Below are 20,631 nucleotides of genomic sequence, written 5' to 3'. Positions count from 1 at the left end.
GATCGCCGATACACTCGGTGATCCACCTTTTGGTCGATTTCATCGCCTTCTTACTTTAGCCTTCAACATTTTCGCGCTTTGAGTCATTGGGCGATATGGTACTGCTTCGCGGAACTACTCGGTGACAAGCCGACTTTTCCATTTCAGCTCCAACTTGATCTTTCCCTTTAGGGGTCAGCTCACTGGAACAAAAAGCGATCTCCAGGCCGATTGGCGACTAGCCAACCGTGCTCGGCAATCCTCAGGTCTTCATTTCTTCATTCTTTTCTGCCACTTTGTTCCTTCTTGCCAAGTAGTGTCCATGCTTTCCCTCAAACTCTAAATACCTGAAACTTAAGGGTTTTCATCCGATATTGAGACAAAATATGCATTTGAGGACACTAATTCTATCAAAATATAGCCCTAAATGCGTCCAATTTGTACAATCATCAACACCCCCAACTTAAACTTTTGCTTGTCCTCAAGTAAAACTCAAGTTTAACAATTCAAAAAGGATGTCTCAAACAGTGCTACACAAGACTCGATCATGAATGTACACAACAAGACTCAATTTACTCATGCCAGGATCAACTGTGTACCCAAAGATTCAAGCTGTGACACACCATTACCAAAGATTCTCACGCTCGCAATACTTGCTTCAAATGCAAGTTCAAGCTCAACAAAAGTATTCGAATGCCCTCACGCAAAGGATGATTCCATACTCACACACAATGGTTTAATCATTTAAAGTTACAGAATCAAATTCAACGCTCACTCTCACAAAGAAGAACACAATGCATGTTTTCACCCATAGGTTTGCCCGTATTTTCCAATCGATATTTGTTTCAGCTCACTCAAGATCCAAAAAGTCTTTACAAGGCTTGTAATGGGGCTGGGTACAAATGTATGGTTATTTAGGCTCAGTGACTTTCATCCTCTTGAAATGTGGTGCTCACAACATTTCCTTTCCTATTCCTTAATCATTTTCTCTTGTGCTTTTATGTCATCCTATTATTCACTTCCCATGGATTGTTTGGGAACCCCATTTCTTTTGTACTTTATTCCACAACATTTCTTTTTCATTCTTTTCTTTTCTTTTTTTTTGTATGGAGGGGTTCCATTTTTCTCAACACCATGGGTTAAAGGGGACTTTATTTGCACTTCTTGACTTTCCCTTTCTTTTCACCACACCCCCAACTTAGGCTTTTGGCCTAAGTTGGCTATTCAATCAACCACAATTCATGAGGATTAAGGGTAATGGGTCAAGAAAGGTCATGTTGTCATCAAGTTTCTTCCAAAGAAATGTAAGGTTCAAGGGGTGTTCAAGAGAGGTTCACACACTCACAAGGTAGGCCACAAAAGAGGTATATGTCTAATTGGCTCACACTCTTCGAAGTTGCCTAAGATTATATCAAGAGATAGCCTTACTTAGTTGACCGGACCAACGGGGAAAATTCTAGGTGTTATCATATAAGGTTCACAATAAGCTCATCACATAAGGCATCGACACTAAAGTCAAACAATACTCCACACTTTCGCTAGTGTGCAACGTTTATCGCAAGAGAATCAACTTGATACATGGCTAATCACAACGAGATGCAAAGAGTTCACATATTGTCTATGCAACTTCATTTGGTGTCATCGTAGTCGTACATTCATGTTCGTTCAATTATGAGCACTATTCAATTCATCGGTATTGATCAAAACCGAGACCTAAATTTTCTAAAGAACAACCACTATCACGTACATACAAGAGGTGGCGAAAATTTAAAATTTTTCGGAAGGGTCAAAATCATTTCCAATTAAAATAAAAGGTGCCATAAGCTCAAACATCCACAAGAAGCAGTGTATAGCAAAATTTTAAACACAACAACCCAACATATATAAACAAAACACGAACATCAATATTCACACAAAAGGTGGGTCTCACCCTACCACAAATAAAAACCATTTTCCCTCAAATGCAAATGAAGTAAAGTATCCAAAAAGTGAAATAAAGTAAGATAGAGAGGGAGTTAAAGAAGGGATTCTGTCTATGCAGTTTCTCCATCTGTCTGGGCCTCAGCGCCCGATGCAGCAGTTTGTACTTGGGCATCAGTGCCCTGAGTCACCTCAGAAGGAATAGCAGTGCCAGATCCACTAGGGGCTGATGTGGACATCTCAGTCGGTGATGTCTGGATCACCTGCTGTATGTCAAATTTCTAAATATGGTCTCCTCTTGGCTATGTATCATCTCATCATCGTGCACCACCATATGCTCTTTGTCAGTCTCTGCCTCCGACTCCTCATCTGTTGTTGCATCTTTGTGTACATCTCCGGTGGTGATCAAAATCTCAGGAGCGTCCAAGTAATCTACCTTTCCTATTACTGAATTGAAGTCGGTAGACTTTAGATAGTCTACGTCCTTCCTCAGATCTGCTACATCGGCTTTGAAAGCCATTACTTCGGTGGATTCTCCTTGTGTGCTCTCACAAGCTATGACTCTCACAGTCAATGCATCAACAGAAGTCTGATGTGGGGTGAGTGCAGCAAGTATGACACTCTCTATCATCCTTGGAATGGATCTCTTGAGTCGGGTTACCCGCATATCAGCTGATTGGGCCAAACACCCCATCTTTAGGATCATGGCATGAGTAATCCTAACAGGCTGGGAGGAGGAGGAAACACCTGGGGCTTGTGAAGAAGAGGAAGGAGAGGATGTACCTGAAGGCCCAGGGCCCGAAGTAGGTGAAGATACCTCTACAGGTAGTGAGTGAACATCAACCTCTGGTGAAATGTCTGTCGGAGTTTCTCTCCTTTTGTCCACCCCCTCTCATGTGTACTCGACCTCAATACGCCGGATTTCAGTGGAGGATGAAGGGGTGACCTTAATATCCCTCGCAGTGTCACAAAGGCATGACGACATAACTCAGTGATCAGGACTGGGAATCGCACAGAAGTCTGCTTCTGCTTGGCTCTCATGGCCATCTCCTGTGATATTAGTAACCTTAGGTTGATGCGTCTCCTAGACATGATATAACCAAGGCAAGCTGCTTTCGGATGGCGCAAAATGGACTCGTTCTGGGATGGCATTATGGTGCTGCTGATAAAGCCAATCCAGAACCTAGGAGCAATGCTCAAGTCCCTCGTCTTAATAGGAGGCCCTGCATCCATCCACCTCGGGGTGGTGTTAGAAATCAGAAGAGCCAACTAACCCTTCAAGTCATCTATGGGACTGAGCAATGGGCAACCCCTCGTAAGGAAGTGTAGAGTGCAACGGTCTATTCAAAACAATGTTAGTATATTCACTGCTGCACCCTACTTTCCTACCTCTGACCATGACCAACTTTACTGGCCTGAAGTCCTGAACTCGCTCGTATTTTTCTTGCTCTTGGGCATCAACTCCCCATAAGATGTATAGAATTCCCAGACCCAGGTAGGAATGTAAGGGCCACGGGGCCTGGTGAAATTCTCAAACTCATGGTAGTGGAGGGTCTCACTCACTTCTAAATACTTCCCGTCTAAACCTTCTATTGAAAGTAGCTTTTCTTCAAGGATGGTTGTTAAACCATCACCTTTTAATCTGTTTATGAGCTTGGGAGGAAGGACGACAGGAGGCATGGAGATCATATGAGGTGCCTGAGTTGGCACTGAGTCTGTTGCCAGAGGAATGTCATCTGAAGAGACTCTGGTGGACGTCGTTTGAGATCTATCCTGGATCTCATCCCTTCGAGAAATTAAGGGATGCTCGTCTTCAGGTTCATACAACTCAACCCGGTTATCCGCGGCTACTTTCTTAGCTATGTGCTTCTTTCTTTTGCCTTTGTCTCCCGATAGGAGTTCTTGCCTTCTCTTCTTTGGAGGACCTAATCCCCATTCGTTTATAGTAATGCCCCGTGCTTTCTTCTGGGGTGGGATGGTTAGATTAGTTCGAACCAAATTTGCAAAACATTAAAGACAAGTTAAATAATAATCACATTGAAGCACAGAAAACTTATTGCAGACAAACTAGCCGACCCTCTTTGGCGAGCTAGGTCGGGTTCGCCGAAGGGAATGTCTCAAAAATTATAGCAAGTCGGCGATGGGAAGGCTCTTTCCGCGAATCACCGACTACTTTCAGCTATCAAAGGTTTGTCCTGTGAAAGTTATAGTGCAACAAAGGTTCAGGGGTGCAAACAAAGGGAGATCAAGAATACTTTCGGCGAGTCGCCGAGTGCTTTCGGCGAGTCGCCGAGTGTTTTCGGTGACCTCAAGTTTTTAGCCAAAAGTTACAGAATCAAACGACACATATAGCCATAAATTTAAGGCGATAAGAGGTGATTTGGAGAACCGCCGAGTGGTTCGGTGAGCTCGACCCAGCTTGCCAAATGACCCAACGTGCCTATTTTCAATCCACTTTCTCCAATTCAACCCCGCAACCCCCGAAAACAAAATCAAAACATGCAATAGCTAAATTAGGCGCAGACCCATAACACCCATCACCCCGAAATACTCAGACTTCTTTCGGTTTTGCCAAATTTTGGCCACTTGACGACAATTGCCCTTAAGAAAGGTGTCACCCGTTCTATCATTGAGAAATATATGTCAATTATCGCAAACATGGGCTACTTAGACTTCACCCACCCAATCTAAACAACACGTAATCACAACCTCATAAAATTTCATTCATCTAAAAGCATAAATTGATAGGCATTTGATGGTCAAAACAATACGGGCAAAATTATTAACTTAAAATTGGCATTTAAACAATCTAATCCTATCAGAGAGGCCCAACACACGACAAGACGATATGATCATTGCGAATGAGTACAATTTTTTTAAAAGTAAACTCAGGATTCGGAAACCAACCTTAGATGCCGATTAAAATAGGATTGAAATGCTAGACGACAAAGAAATCCTAGTTCCGAACACCAATCAACAACCAAAATACTTATTGAAAGCAAGAATATTGAAAATACTAACTTGGTGTGAGTTTGTGCAGTTTAAAAGCGAGGGAAAGTGAAGAGTTTGAAACTTTAAAACCTTTGGCCATATATAACTGCCCTGTTCGCGTCCATTCGGCGACGTTTGTCTTGTCCGCCGATCCACTCGGTGATGCGCCGAGTGGTCACTTACCCCGCCGATTTCTACAGGACCTTCATTTTCTTGGGGGTTAAGACGGCGGTCTTAGGTCGGCGACTCACCAAACTGCTCTTGAGCTTGCCGAGTTTTACAGGCTCTTAGTTGAAATTGTGTTGAGTCACACGACGGATCAAATTGGGCACGCCGACCTCTTCGGCGATACGCCGACTGGACCATTTGCTCGCCACTCTACATTATTCAAAGACTTTCCGCATTTAAACCTGCACAACCAACACACCATTATTTACAAAAACAAAACTAAAGCATTTAAGACCTTGGGTTGCCTCCCAAGAAGCGCCTTAGTTAACGTTGTGGCCCGACGCAAGTCTTTTACTTACTCTCCATCATTGGGGTTGGCCCTATTGTTACTAGGTAACCCCAATAGTTCATTTGAGTGGAAAGGAAGCAATGCATAACTCATGAGTGTCCTGATTAGCTATATAGATCTAGAATGAGAGCCAATCATCTGATTTAACACTTCAATATTCTCTTTCACCTCCCAGCACTCGATCTTATTCGGTGATTTTTGAAGAATGATTTGTAGTGTATCCTCGACACTATTGTTTTTCCTATCTCTAGACCTTTTCCTCTCATGAGGGGGTATGTACCTCCCTTGACTTTTGCACTGGTCTTCCACCTCTGATATTTTGGTGGCCAAATCGTTCAGCTGAGTTACCAGTGCGGTTAATTTGAAGTCCCTCTCGACTTCGTGATTCGCCTAAGCCAATTTGCCACCATTTCCCTCAGCCATGCTCAGGGTATCTTCCTATAACAACAACTCAAAGAAAAATAAAACTAAAAATAAAGTTAGTAAACTATGACTAACAAGAACGAAAATCCTATTTAACTACAAATTCTCTAATAACACCACTCCCCGACAGCGGCTCCATTTTGATATTTAAAGACATAATCAACTGACACTAGTTCATTTCAAGTGCCATATGATCGCGTGTAGTTATATAACCTAACCAAGGGTTAGGATCGTTCCCATAGCGAGTGGTTTTGAGAATTAATAGAAAAATAAAATCTACTTCTAATTAGTCATAGCTAAAAACATTATCGAATAAAAACATACTAAATCAAAGGGATGATGCAAGCGTCAATTATCAATGGGGGCTTTGTATTATGCTAATAACAAAAATAGTAAAAATATAAGAAAATGAGATAGAAAGACAGGATTCTGGGGATGTGATAGGAATACAGGATAGACTAAATTATCGGGTACATGCTTTTGATAGTAAATTGTTGAGTATGTGTGACTAGGCTAGACAATAGTGGGGGTACATTCTCTCTCGAGCAACCTACCCCGAATCAACTCGGTTTCTCTCGAACACCTAGTTACCGTGTTAAGCACAGCCTCCGCCTTTGACCACACTCTCACGAGCTAATTGTGTGGGAAAAAGGACTAGGGTTCACTCTCTCGAGCTAAACCCATGTCGACCTAATACCACCGATTATCAATTTAGTAGTCTTAGTTTTACGACCTCTCTCTCGAGCAAACCAAAAACACTAAGATGACATCGTATATGCAAATACAATCCCATTAAGTTCATACACAACTACTAAATGAAATCACATTTAAACAATTAATAAACCATCAACAAGCAAGACCCAACAGATAATCTAACCCATATTCACAAAATCACACCCCAAGAATTGCGATTTTAGCTAGACATGTAAAAGAGATAAAAATCTATACCAATATCAGTTTCCATCAACTGGGTATTAAAAATTAAGTCTTAAAACACGTCAAGAGTGAAGAATCTTAGAGACCTACGTCCAATTTCTTGGAGTTGAAACCCTTTGAATCTTCAAGGTCTTAGAACAAAGTCTCCAAAACCCTCTAAAACTTAGACTCTCTCAAAAACTGTAAAAAGTTCTAATAATAATAGTGATATGATATTAAGATAGAAATTTAAGCAAGTATTTATAGTGTTTGAAAATTTGTGCTACATCGGATCACTCGACGCAGTTAGTCGCGATCACCGATACACTCGGCGATCACCTTTTGGTCGATTTCATCACCTTCTTGCTTTGGCCTTCAGCATCTTCGCGCTTTGAGTCGTTAGGCGATATGGTACTGCTTAACGGAACTACTCGGCGACACGCCGACTGCTCCATTTCATCGCCAACTTGATCTATCCCTTCAGGGCTCAGCACACTGGAACAAAAAGTGATCTCCAGGCTGATCGGTGACTCACCATATGGGCTCAGCGATCCTCAAGCCTTCATTTCTTCGTTCTTTTCAGCCGCTTTGTTCCGTCTTACCAAGTACTGTCCAAACTTAGCCTCAAACTCTAAATACCTAAAACTTAAGGATTTTCATCAGATATTGAGACAAAATATGCATTTGAGGACTAATTCTATCAAAATATAGCCCTAAATGACTCCAATTTGTGGACTCATCAACAAGCCTCTTCCAAAATCATACAAGATAAAATTTACCTAAAATAGATTCTAATGATCCACATTTCTCTGGATCCCATGCATAACATATGCTTAGTGCATAGGACTGTCCCTTTTGATGAGGTTGTACAATAAATAAACATGACGGAGAAATCAAATATTTTATATTGAAATTTAAACACCTACTATTATACCAAACACTTCTATATTAGGTTCATGAAAGTATTTACTTTTCAATAAGAAATTTGGAATCAATAAACAATTATAAATATCTAGAGTTAATTATCAGAATTTGCACCAAAACATAGAAAAATAACACAAAATATTGATTCATGATATATCATCATTTTCAACTATCAAGAAAATGATTAATCAAAATTTTACAATTCAATCAACTATCAAAATTAATAACGTCACTAATTTTTTGATATGCCGGAAAGATTGACTGAGAAATTTGAGCAATAGAAAATATTATAAGGTAATAATATTACTAGTACTTTGGTGGAAACTAAAATCTCAAAACTATTAATTACTACCTTAGTTCATATTGAAAGGACACCATACCAAAAAAGTAAAAAAAATGACATATTCCAATCTAAAAGTGATAAAATGATTGGTTTGATGACTCATACCGAAAGCTAAGAAAGACATCAAACTGAAAATGTACATCCACAGTTTATCATTTGAATAATTCTACTCCATTGGTTTATACTCCATTAATCAACACGACATAAAACAATGTAATGTGTCAACCAAACCAATTAACTAAATATTAGGTCTGAGAAATCGGTTGCTTAAAATGAGAACCAAAGATTTCTATCAAATGGAGTCAAAGCAATCCTTCTGCAAATGGGACCAGAATTGTTTCTCTTCAGCCACCTTCTGATGCATTGATAATGAAATTCATGTCCGCAATTTATTTTTCCTAGTTCTGCCCCGTCATCATAAGTATCCTAAACATTCCAAAATAGAAAAACATATAATTGAATAAGGTCATAGACAATCTTAAAAGTGAAAGAGGAAGCAACCAAAGTTTTTTCTCCTCACCAAACATATGCAACAAGATTCACTATAATTTTTTTATCTTGGCTGATTGGTACTTGCTCTGCTTCAGAAGTTTAGAAATAACACTTTTCTTCAATCCAATTTCCACACCACCTATACGTTCTTGGAGTGCCAACAACGCCCAAAGTACAAATCACTTGTTATTTGAAAAAAAGATCGATTACTCTAAGCATATCACATTTTCAAGTACAATATCTTAGTTTATTACCTCATATGACATTTCCCCATCATAAAAAATGTCATCATGTTGAGCATCACCATGTTCATCTTCTTCATCATCCTGTGACTTTAAATTCTCAGTAGCAATGGACTGCTTTTGCTTACTATCATTACCACACATTTCATGAAATGTATGTATGACAAGAAATAACATATTCAACATATGAAGATTACTTTTGACAACTAAAAATAAAGGACAACTAAGAGAATACACATATCCTAATATAGTTAGACAAAATAATTTTAACTACTCATGCAAGTATAATATGAATTGGAAAAATCATTTAGTAACAAGTGGAGACCATGTATTATGTGTTCTCATATAATATGACTATTAAATAGCTCAATGGTAAAATAAAAAGAGGTAAAAATGAAATCTAAAATCACACTAGATATTGAAGAATGCTGAACTCTATAACAATATGATCAACACTGTGACCTGGCTCCATGATAATGCCACCCTACATGTTCAAATAAATTATAAAGAATCCCTCCATTATAAGAATACCAAGAATATGATTCAAATATGCAAAGAAAAGATAAGTGAAGATATTATCAACACAGACCACATTCATTATAGGATATAAAAGTAATCGCGACACTTTCACCACTTACAAGGGAAAGTGATTGAGAATCAATATTATTTCTCAAGAAATAGACATCTCTTCCTGTGTCCCATAATCCATGTTTTCTTAAATATCTCATTGGATCGCCTGAAGGCTGGATAAACGCATTAGATTGATGTGTTGAAGCAGATGAACTACCACCATGATAGTTTGTATGTTGCTAAAAAATGTTGGATGTGTACTATTTTCCACAAAATCCATACTTGAAGCTCCATGAAAGTGTGTATTATGAGAAAATGAAGTCGTTGGAGAATGCCATATATTTTGCATTTGACGAGAGTTACTAGCATTATCTGAAAGGTTTTCAAGGAAATTGATGTGGGTATTATTGTTTCCAAGAAATTATTATGAATACTTGCTTGTATATATGTTGTGTGTCTTCAGAAGTGATTCGGAAGGGGAAAATTAAACTCTTGGAATAATTAATTGATTGGTTTAAGGCAAGTGATCTCTTAAACTTTGTAATCTAGTAGAATTATCTACATCTCTTAATTTATATGTGTTGGGGATTAATTGGGAATGAGGTGAGGGGTTTTATTGCTCCACTTGATTAATGTTAATAAATAAAGAAGGGGTAAATGAAAAGGCTTTGTGATGATAACGACAAAGTTTTACTGCAATAATGTGACCCTATTTGATTGATTAGTGGAAATGTCTTGATGGCTTGAATGTATGACTTATTATATTTTCATGTAGTGTGATACTGCTTGTGTGCATTGATTGTTGAACAGGTGACGAGACATATGATCATCATTGATGTCGAGGTCATTTCTGGCGAGTGTAATTAATATAAAGTCGACGGGAAATTGTTCCGGCTAGAGATTTGATATAAAGTCGATGAGAGATGGTTCCGGCTAGTGATTTGATTTAAAATCGATTAGAAATAGTTCGGGCTAGTGATTTGATACAAAGTCAATGGAAAATAATTTCCGCTAGCGATATCACATAAAGCCGATGGGAAATGGTTCCGAGGAAAGTTGATTCTTGTGTTTTGATGCATATTGATGCTTATGATTGACTTATTGGTAAATTTTGATTGATTTATTTGATACTTGTGATTCGACAACATGATACGTGTTGGTTGTTGGCTTGTGACTTTGGACTGTGAATTTTGAGGCCTTGTGAACTGTATATTGTAGAACTCTCAGGTTTGGCTGATTTCTGTGCAGGTTGTAGATGAGGAGGTTCGGTTGGGATGAAAAGGAGTATTCGAATTCTAGATAGGTTACCTTGTTTATTAAGTTTCTTGCTGGGTACCATGTTGTTGGTACTCACTCCTTGCTTCAACACCTGTGTAGGTTCCTAGGCCGGACCCATGTCTCCTTCTCCTTATCCTTCTCCTTCTCCTTCTCCTTCTTCCTCTTCTTCTTCTTCTTCTTCTTCTTCTTATTCTTCTTCTTCTTCTTCTTCTTCTTAGGCTTGTCAAGGATTTTGTGAGATAGTTGCTTGTCGTTCTGGTGGGTCCTTTTGTTCCCTTACCTTACGTTTTGTTCTACTTGAAAAACAAAAATATTGAGACTTGTATTTCGGATTCTGTTTTACATTACTGGCATAATCACATGACAACCAAGTTTTGGGGTGTTAATAGAAATAATAAGTTTTCTGCTTTTATCTTGTTCTTGCTCTATCTTTATGCATTCCTTTCATTTTGTTGGGTTGAGGCTGACTTGTCTTGGTTGGAATAAACAAGTGCCATCTCTTCATTTTTGGATCGTGGCACATTTTAGCCAATCATTTCTTGAATTTACCTAGAAAATAAACCCCATGCATGACCATCAATATGATATATAGTTTCAAATAATCAATTAGATAAACGAAGGCAAGACACAATCTTAGTTATGAAATAAATAAAAAAAATGGATGAGTTAAAAAATCACAAGCATAAAATTTGATGTCATCTCAATCATGAATTTGCCTCTTGAGAGAAGATAGAATTATGTGAATTTAGAAGCATACATTAAAACTTTTGGATCTAGTGATATTAAAACTAATATGTTGTCCCAACATAATAATCTCGGTTCGAATGAGCAAGTACAAAATTATAAGAAAATGAACAAATTGACCAGTGACTCAATCAGATATCAAAACATATATATGCGAAAATTGTTATGGATCAAACGACACGATTTCTCAAAAAAACATGGTGGCACAAATAATTGAATTTATGAACCAAGATCTATATCTATACAGATCTCTAGTCTAAAATGCTTATCCTAATTTCAATAGTAAAAAAAGTGAAAAGAATAAAACTCACCAATTTCGCAAGAATGAAAAATTGAAGATTTTTTTTATGTAGTGAAAATGAACGGTCAAAAGAGGTGAATGATGAACATATCCTAATAAAAGAGAAATATTTATTATTCAATTAAATGAACAGTTGAAGGGTTAGTGTTTAATTAATTAGGTGATTGTAGCATTAATTACTACATTAATGATATGATTTAATATTTTTAAATAGATTCCAAGCGGAGAAATATATGTTACTCTATGAAAATGAAGAATTAAAGTGGGTGAATGTTAGATATATACAACTGTTAGTGATTGCAGTTAATTATGTTTTCAAATAACTTTTCAAACAAAGAACTCTTGACTGTGCAATGAAAATGAACAATCGAAGGAGTGATACTTAATATATATGTAATGACCCGGTCGGTCATTGTTGTAAAGCTATGTGAATTTATCATTTTGTCCCTCCCGATATCAACCACGAGTCTTATATGATTGAGTTTGAAAAGCTGGTTTTCAAATTTGAGTTAAAAGTTGAGAATTTTGTAAGTTTTGAATTTGGAAGGCTTATATTATTAAGAAAGTGGATTTTGGAGCCTTTTGGAGTTTCGAGTGTCGGAATGGAATTCAGTCGATTTCATTCGTTATGTATTGTGGAATCTAGTCTTTGATAGTTTTCGATTTCAGTTTCTGAGTCTTTTTGTGTCACAACCCAGATCGTCGTGATTGGCACCCACACTATCACTCCGGTGGGAGAACCACTACTACAACCCAACCAAGCAAATAATCTGAAAACCAAGGCATTTAAATCAAACACTACGTAAATAAAAATAGAGTTCCTATAAAATCTAACAAAAGTCTAACAATAATAACTAAAAATGCGGAAGAACAACCTAGAACCTAAAAGTCAATGTACCAAAACATCTAACAATGATCCAAGTCTAAACAAGAAGGGATACAACTCCGTACTAATGAACTAATCATCTAGCTAAAACAAATGTCTAAGTCCGGAAATGGTGGACATAGACGAAAGAAAATTCCATGGCAGCCCGAAAGAGTTGGCTCACCCTTGAATTCGAATGACGATCACTGATTTTCTAAGTGAGGTCTGTCAATAGTCGCTTGAAGATGCCCTGCACTCAACAAAATAAGACCAAGTGCAGAATCAGTACACAACCACAGTGTACTGGTAGGATCACACGACTATCCCACTAATGCAACATAAACAAGTCAAACAACATTATAATCACATGCATACATATCAACATATTCAATATTATCAACATTTGCGAACAACAATCAACTCACATTTTATATCAAATCATTGGTCCTCTCATGGAACCCAAACCCAAATAGTTAGCATGCTGGAACGTGGCAACCAATCCCATATTTATGCCGGAACGTGGCAATTGATTCCATAGTTATGCCGAAAACTGGCAGCCGATCTAAGTTAGTTATGCCGGAACGTGGCAACTGATCCATTCAACACACCACAATCACAAACACAAGTATATCATCAAGATCATACATTTAAGTCATGATTTCATGGCATTCATCAATTATCTATCTCATTTACAACAAGTGTGATCAACATTGCAACATTCATACATATACAAGTATTATAATGAAGCAAGAACAAGAATACATCACACAATCATAGAATCACAACCATCACCTACCTCGAAACTAGCTTGAAACCTTAAGAAACTTGATCCTTCCCTTTCCGAATTCCTTCCTCTTGTTCTTGGTCTACAAACAAATAATATAATATGGGAATCAATAAACAATCACTAATTACCCGGATTACTAACAATTCTACGAACCCTAGATCAAACCCATGATCCCAATTATCCAAATTAGGGTTGTTTTCACCATAGAATCCATAACCAAACCCTCCCCATCAATATTCACCCATTCTATTATGTTCTACGGATCGAAAAATGGATTTGGGGAGTGAAAAACATACCTTAAGCCTCAAGAATGGTGAAAAAAAAGTATGAGTCGCCTGGGGGGTCGTTCCTTAGCTCAAAAAGTCAAAAAGTGCATAATGAGGTCGTTAAGGGGTTTATTAACGACTTTAATTCACGTCGGGCCCGCCACAACAGAGACGCAAAGCGGCAAAAGTCCCAGCCAAAGCGGCCAAAATGAAACAGTGAACTATTTCAAGAATTCCAATTCCCATTTCACAACACACCTCTAACCCACAATGCTCAGTAAATGTCCTTTATGCTAAGATTGGTTTCGGGAGTTCTACTTGCCCGAATTCAATTCTGTAAAGTCGTACGGATTCCTTAACGAGTTATCTAACTACTCACGTAATCAAAATCATAAATGATTCATCCGATTGTTACCAGATTTCCCTACACCTCAAAGACTCCGATTTCATCCAAATCTGGACAAGGTTGGGAAAATCCAAATACTATGAAAAAGTTTTCTGACTCCAAATTTTCTCCCGTTAGCTTTTCTATAACGACGGGAGCATGTCGTTACATTTTGAAGATTTGAGGTCCTACGTTGTGAATTTGTGGAAAATATAGTGTTTAGGCTGAATTTGGTCAATATTCGAGGTTCGAATGCTAGGATCGGATTTTGAGAGTTCTATTATATTAGGAGGATTATTTTAGGCCTAGGTGATGTCTTGGTTAATTTTTGAGAGTTCCCAAGCTTGTTTAAGCCTTTTTATGCGCGAGTTAGTTTCTTGTAGTTTTCATGGATATCGGGACAAGGAGACCTCAGATTTGTGTTTTGACGGTTCCATTGAGTCTGAAACGTCGAGTAGAATTCATTTTCATATATGGTTTGTGTGTACGAGGACTATATACCGAGGGTCCTTTTGAATTTTTGAGAGTTTGCTGAGTTGTTGGTGTCTGTAGGCTTTGCATATACGAGTGTCCTATTGCGTAAGCGACCTCCGCTTAAGCAAAGGATCTATCGGTTAAGCGATCTTCACTTTAGCGAAGGAGGCTTCACTTTTTTGATGCCCGAGCTTTTTGAGGGTCACTTTTGCGACACCTGAAAGAGTTTTTTGGCCAGCAAATTTTGGGGTTTAAGCCCTATTTTCCAATTTTGAGCTTGAGAAATCCTTGGTGACGATTATGGAAAGGTTTTGTTAAATCGCTTGGGTAAGCTTAGATAATCCTTTAACTTCATTTCGCTTTGATTATTTATGGGTTTTAACATCAAAATATGAGATTTTGATTGGGGAATGATGACCTTTTTTCAAGAACTCAAGCTCTAAACTAAAATGGACATTTTGAATTGTTTTTAGGTCCTTTTTCGAAATGATTTTCTCTAATAACTTCTTAAAGCCATGTGTAATGTTTTGAAGTATTAAATTTTGTTTTCAAACCTTAATTTTTCAATTGTGTTTTGTGTTGATACTTTCAAGAGAATTGATATGGGAATTGTTGTTTTCGATGAGTGTTATAGACATGTGGTGTCCAAGAAGGGTATTCGGGTAGATCAAGCCAAGATTGAGGCGGTTAGAGGTTGTACCAGACCTACATCGATTATTGAGATCCAAAGTTTTGTGGGATTTGAAGGTTATTACCGGGGATTTGTTTAGAGCTTCTCCGCTATTGCATCTGCTTTGTATAGATTGACTCGGCAAAGTGTGAGTTTCCCATGGTATGATGAGTTTGAGAAGAACTTTCAAAACCTCAAGACCTTGTTGATGTTAAGTCCTATTTTAACTTTACCCGAAGATGTTGTTCACTTCACTATGTATTGTGATGTTTCTGGAATCACGTAAGTGGAGTTCCGATGTAGAATGATAAGATGATTGCCTATGCTTCTCGGAAGTTGAAGACCCACTAGAGGAACTACCCTACCCATTATTTGGAGTTAGCAGCCGTAGTGTTTGTGCTTAAGCTATGACAACATTAGTTGTATGGAGTTCATTGTGAGGTTTGCTGACATTAGTTGTATGGAGTACATTACGACAACTTATTAACTTTGTCAATCATGAATCTACCTCACAATATGAGGGCAATGATAACCTGAAAAGAGCTAACTTATCTTATCCTCAGTTGATCTAAAATGAGTAATGAAATTTATGCATTTTTATAACCCAACAAAAAACTTAAATTCAGTGTTAAATGATTCTTTTCAAAAATACAAGTCAAGAACTAAAAGATTAAAATGAGGATAAGTCAATAAGGTGCCAATTTATATGAACATACACTTTCAACAAACGAACTATTGTAGACTTTAAATAAAAAATGAGTGTGTCCACTATTAAAAAAATCACTATTTTTTCATAAAATATTTTTACTGAAAATTATTCCGTTGATATTTCCATAGAAATTCTGATTGAAACAGAGGGAAAATAAAAAATAATAGTATTTTCACACGAAAAAATTAGAAAGATTACTAATATTTTAGTGGTAACCTGTTTTCCAGCGTGAATTTAATTAGTGAGTTGTTTATAGAGGAAAATTTGTGAAGAAAAATTATATTTTATAACACAAATTTCTGACTAAATTTTGGTGGGAAAGTCTTTTTGATTTTAGTAAAGGTCTCTCTCTAAACTAATCAACAAAAAAAGGTATATATGTCATGTTGACTCAATTTAAGAGAGCCTTGGCATAACTGATAATTTTTTTCCATGTAATCATAAGGCCACAACTTCGAGGTGTGAAATAAGCCTCTTCCAAAATAATAAAAGATAAAATTTATGTAAAATAGATTCTAATGATACGCACGTCTCCAGACCCCATGCATAACATATGCTTAGTGCATAGGACTATCCCTTTTGATGAGGTTGTTCAATAAATAAACATGACGGAGAAATCAAATATTTTATATTGAAATATAAACACCTACTATTATACAAAACACTTCTATATAAGGTTCATGAAAAAATTACTTTTCAATAAGATATTTGGAATCAATAAACAATTAGAAATCTCTAGAGTTAATTATCAGAATTTTCACCAAAACATAGAAAAATAACACAAATTATTGATTCATGATACATCATCATTTTCAACTATCAAGAAAATGATTAATCAAAATTTTACAATTCAATCAACTATCAAAATTAATAATGTCACTACTTTTTTGATATGCCGGAAAGATTGACAGAGAAATTTGAGAAATAAAAAATATTATAAGGTAATAATATTACTAGTACTTTGGTGGAAACTAAAATCTCAAAAGTATTAATTACTACCTTAGTTCATATTGAAAAGACACCATACCAAAAAAGTAAAAAAATGACATTTTCCAATCTAAAAGTGATAAAATGATTGATTTGATGACTCATACCGAAAGCTAAGAAAGATGTCAAACTGAAAATTTACATCCATAGTTTATTATTTGAATTATTCTACTCCATCGTTTCATACTCCATCAATCAACATGACACAAAACAATGTAATGTGTCAACCAAACCAATCAACTAAATGTTAGGTTTGAGAAATTGGTTGGTTAAAACGAGAACCAAAGATTTCTATCTTATGGAGTCAAAGCAATCCTTCTGCAAACGGGACAAGAATTGTTTCTCTTCAGCCACCTTCTGATGCATTGATAATGAAATTCATATCCGCAATTAATTTTTTCTAGTTCTGCCCCGTCATCATAAGTATTCTATACATTACAAAATAGAAAAACATATAATTGAATAAGGTCGTAGACAAGCTTATAAGTGAAAGAGGAAGCAACCAAAGTTTTTTTTGTCCTCACCAAACATATGCAACAAGATTCACTATAATTTTTCATCTTGGCTGATTGGTACTTGCTCTGCTTCAGAAGTTTAGAAATATTACTTTTCTTCAATCCAATTTCCACGCCTCCTATATGTTCTTGGAGTTCCAATAACGCCTAAAATACAAATCACTTGTTGTTTGAAAAAAAGATCGATTACTCTAATCATACACATTTTCATGTACTATATCTTAGTTTATTACCTCATATGACATTTCCCCATCATAAAAAATGTCATCATGTTGAGCATCGCCATGTTCATCTTCTTCATCATCCTGTGACTTTAAATTCTCAGTTGCAATGGACCACTTTTGCTTACTTTCATTACCACATATTTCATGAAATGTATGTATGACAAGAAATAACATATTCAACATATGAAGATTACTTTTGACAACTAAAAATAAAGGACAACTAAGAGAATAGATATATCTTGCTATAGTTAGACAAAATAATTTTAGCTACTCATACAAGTATAATATGAATTGGAAAAATCATTTAGTAACAAGTGGAAACCATGTAATATGTATTCTCATATAATATGACTATTAAACAGCTCAATGGTAAAATAAAAAGAGGTAAAAATGAAAACTAAAATCACATTAGATATTGAAGAATTCTGACCTCTATAACAATAGGATCATCCCTGTGACCTGGCTCCGTGATAATGCCACCCTACATGTCCAAATTAATTATTTAGAAGCCCTCAATTATAAGAGTTACCAAGATTATGATTCAAATATGCAAAGAAAAGATAAGTGAAGATATTATCAACACAGACCGTAATCATTTTAGGATAGAAAAGTAACCGCGACACTTTCACCACTTACATGGGAAAGTGATTGAGAATCAATATTATTTCTCAAGAAATAGATATCTCTTCCTGTGTCCCATAATCCATGTTCTCTTAAATATCTCACTGGATCGCCTGAAGGCTGGGTAAAAGCATTAGATTGATGTGTTGAAGCAGATGAACTACCACCATGATAGTTTGTATATTGCTCAAAGAATGTTGGATGTGTACTATTTTCCACAAAATCCATACTTGAAGCTCCATGAAATTGTGTATTATGAGAAAATGAAGCCGTTGGAGCATGCCATAAATTTTGCATTTGACGAAAGTTACTAGCATTGTCTGAAAGGTTTTCTGATGGTATGGAACTAGTATTTGTGAGACCATCTACAAAATCACTTACAGTACGAGAAGGTCTACGAAAGTTTGTACTCTGAGAAAATGAAACTGTTGGAGCATTCCATAAATTTTGCGTTTGAAGAGAGCTTCTAGAATTATTTGAAGGACTTTCGGATGGTATGAGGTCACTAATTGTGACACCACTTGGAAAGTCACTGATAGTGCGAGAAGCTCCATGAAAGTGTGTACTCTGAAAAAATAAAGTTGTTGGAGCATGTCATGTGTTTTGCATTTTAAAAGTGCTTCTAGTATTTTTTTAAAAACTTTGTGATGGCATGAGACCAATATTTTTAACACCACTTACAAGGTCACTCACCATATGAGAAGATCCAGACATGAAGATACCTCCTTTGGCATAATTGCTCCTTTCATTTAAGTCTATTTCATTTTCCTCACTGCCATTAGAGAGATTTGAAAAATTCAAATTGCTACCATCCAAAGTTTGATTGGAGACTCTATTTCTCTCATTAGAATTGTAATTTTCCATCTAAGAATCCATAGGAAATTATAGTTACCTGTAAAAGCTAAACAATTCAATCACTACTAAATTCAAAAAATTGCCAACGAACCTCAAATAGAACCTTAAAATTTTATGTTAGTGTTTATAAAATTTACTCAAACATGACTTTGCAAATAAAATTAATCACATCTTCTTCATATTGGTGTTTTTGAGAATATATAAAAGTTGCATGCTCAAAGAGAAAAAATAGAAAGGTCTTAAACATGTTACATCTATGAGTAAATTTTCTCTTTTACATATGTCATACACGAGGATGTAAGAATAAGTTCGCCGGAAGTTGAAGTAACAAACATTCTAGAGTAAACGTAAGATGTTCTAAATTTCAACGTGATACAATCAAGAATCAGGTAGTATCCTTTTAAATTATAATACACTACAACAAAAAAGCACTTAGCAACAATTATTTAACTACAATAATATAGTTGACTATATCATATTTATCAGCTATAATAAATATGATAACATCTATAACTAACCCTTTATGTAAATGCAATTAAAGTCTTTAGCGACTCTGGATAAAATGACATTAATTTAATTCCCACTAAATATTTTTCTCCAAAACATAAATCTATTGCCATTAAATGTCTCTTTTGTTGTAGAGATACTACTTCATCAAAGGTAGGCGCTAAAATAAATACAGTTTTCTCAGCGAAGACCCTCGATCACTAGTTCAACCTGTCAGTAGGACATAATCTTCAAACTATTTAAATACTTTTAACATGAAATTGACTTCAAAAGTAAAGCAATCATGAAAACTCAGCATAACATAATCTTTCTTTACATTAAACTAATAATCCAACCTCAACACCTACATCATTCATAGCTATATTTTTTTGTAGAAGTCAAGTTTTTTTTAACTAACTCAATGTTATGCAAATTCGAAAACTCTAGCTTGATTAAAATAAGGAAAAAAAAACTCTATTGACATTATTTACAACCAGTTAAATTAAATAGAAAGAAAATTGAACCAATAAAAGTTAAATCCTAAAATCTATGTGTGAAGGAAAATAAACAAATCTCTTTAACATAGCTCTTCTAAATCTTGGAAAAGATTTAAATTTTGCGAGTGGAATTGCCTATGTTCAAAAGGATAAAAAAATTCATAATAGATCCTTTAAAGCATTAACAACACATATTTTCTGTGCAACCCAAAATATATATACATTTATTTTCTCATTTAGATTAGATCCCCCTCACCCCACCCCGCTTCACCATAAAATAATACACTAAAATAAATAAAAAAAGTTAAAATGACATGTCTATTATTTCATTGACTGCGAACAAGAGAAAGAATTATTTACTACATTAATATCCACTTTATACTAATTTTTTTAATGAAAATTATAAACACAATCCATGAAAAAGTTCAAAAAGAAAATCATTTGCCAAATAAATTGTAAAAGAATTTTATAGTGTTTTTTTTCTTTCAAAAACACCATATAGGGACACTAAAAAAATTTGACCTTAACAAATAAAACAAAATATTTCATAAAATGGTGAACGGTAGTTGAACAATTTTAATAAGGTAAGACTGAATAGACCACAAACCAGTCAACACCTTTGATACTGAAGAACCTGAGAATGAAGGAGTG

General features: G+C 35.9%; 2 protein-coding genes across 2 annotated transcripts in view; both read right to left on the bottom strand.

Moving 5' to 3' along the window:
* LOC125835017 (probable alpha,alpha-trehalose-phosphate synthase [UDP-forming] 9) overlaps positions 1-20,631 on the bottom strand; it is a 205,919-nt gene that overhangs the window by 28,412 nt on the left and 156,876 nt on the right. The window lies entirely within an intron of this gene.
* Positions 8,280-19,006, bottom strand: LOC125835005 (probable E3 ubiquitin-protein ligase ZFP1). The gene is made up of 7 exons (XM_049514147.1): positions 18,824-19,006; positions 18,158-18,709; positions 17,952-18,002; positions 17,531-17,602; positions 17,359-17,444; positions 8,759-8,873; positions 8,280-8,438 (listed from the first exon to the last, which is right to left on the bottom strand). Exons 1-7 carry the CDS (start codon positions 19,004-19,006, stop codon positions 8,280-8,282), a joined length of 1,218 nt encoding a protein of 405 aa, XP_049370104.1.

Source organism: Solanum verrucosum, unplaced genomic scaffold, assembly GCF_900185275.1.
Source record: "Solanum verrucosum unplaced genomic scaffold, falcon-dt-bn FXZP01000058.1, whole genome shotgun sequence".
In the NCBI taxonomy this organism is placed as follows: Eukaryota; Viridiplantae; Streptophyta; class Magnoliopsida; order Solanales; family Solanaceae; genus Solanum; species Solanum verrucosum.
Note: the sequence above shows the minus strand (reverse complement) of the source record. Positions and strands in the feature narration are given on the sequence as shown.

What these genes read in the sequence shown, in the direction of transcription:
- LOC125835005 (XM_049514147.1), bottom strand. Translation starts at nt 19,006, where the DNA reads ATGGAAAATTACAATTCTAATGAGAGAAATAGAGTCTCCAATCAAACT. An exon ending in ATTCTCAATCACTTTCCCAT is followed by an intron (nt 18,003 to 18,157) that starts GTAAGTGGTGAA and finishes TTGGACATGTAG; the next exon opens with GGTGGCATTATCACGGAGCC. An exon ending in AAACTTCTGAAGCAGAGCAA is followed by an intron (nt 8,874 to 17,358) that starts GTACCAATCAGC and finishes TGGTAATGATAG; the next exon opens with TAAGCAAAAGCAGTCCATTG.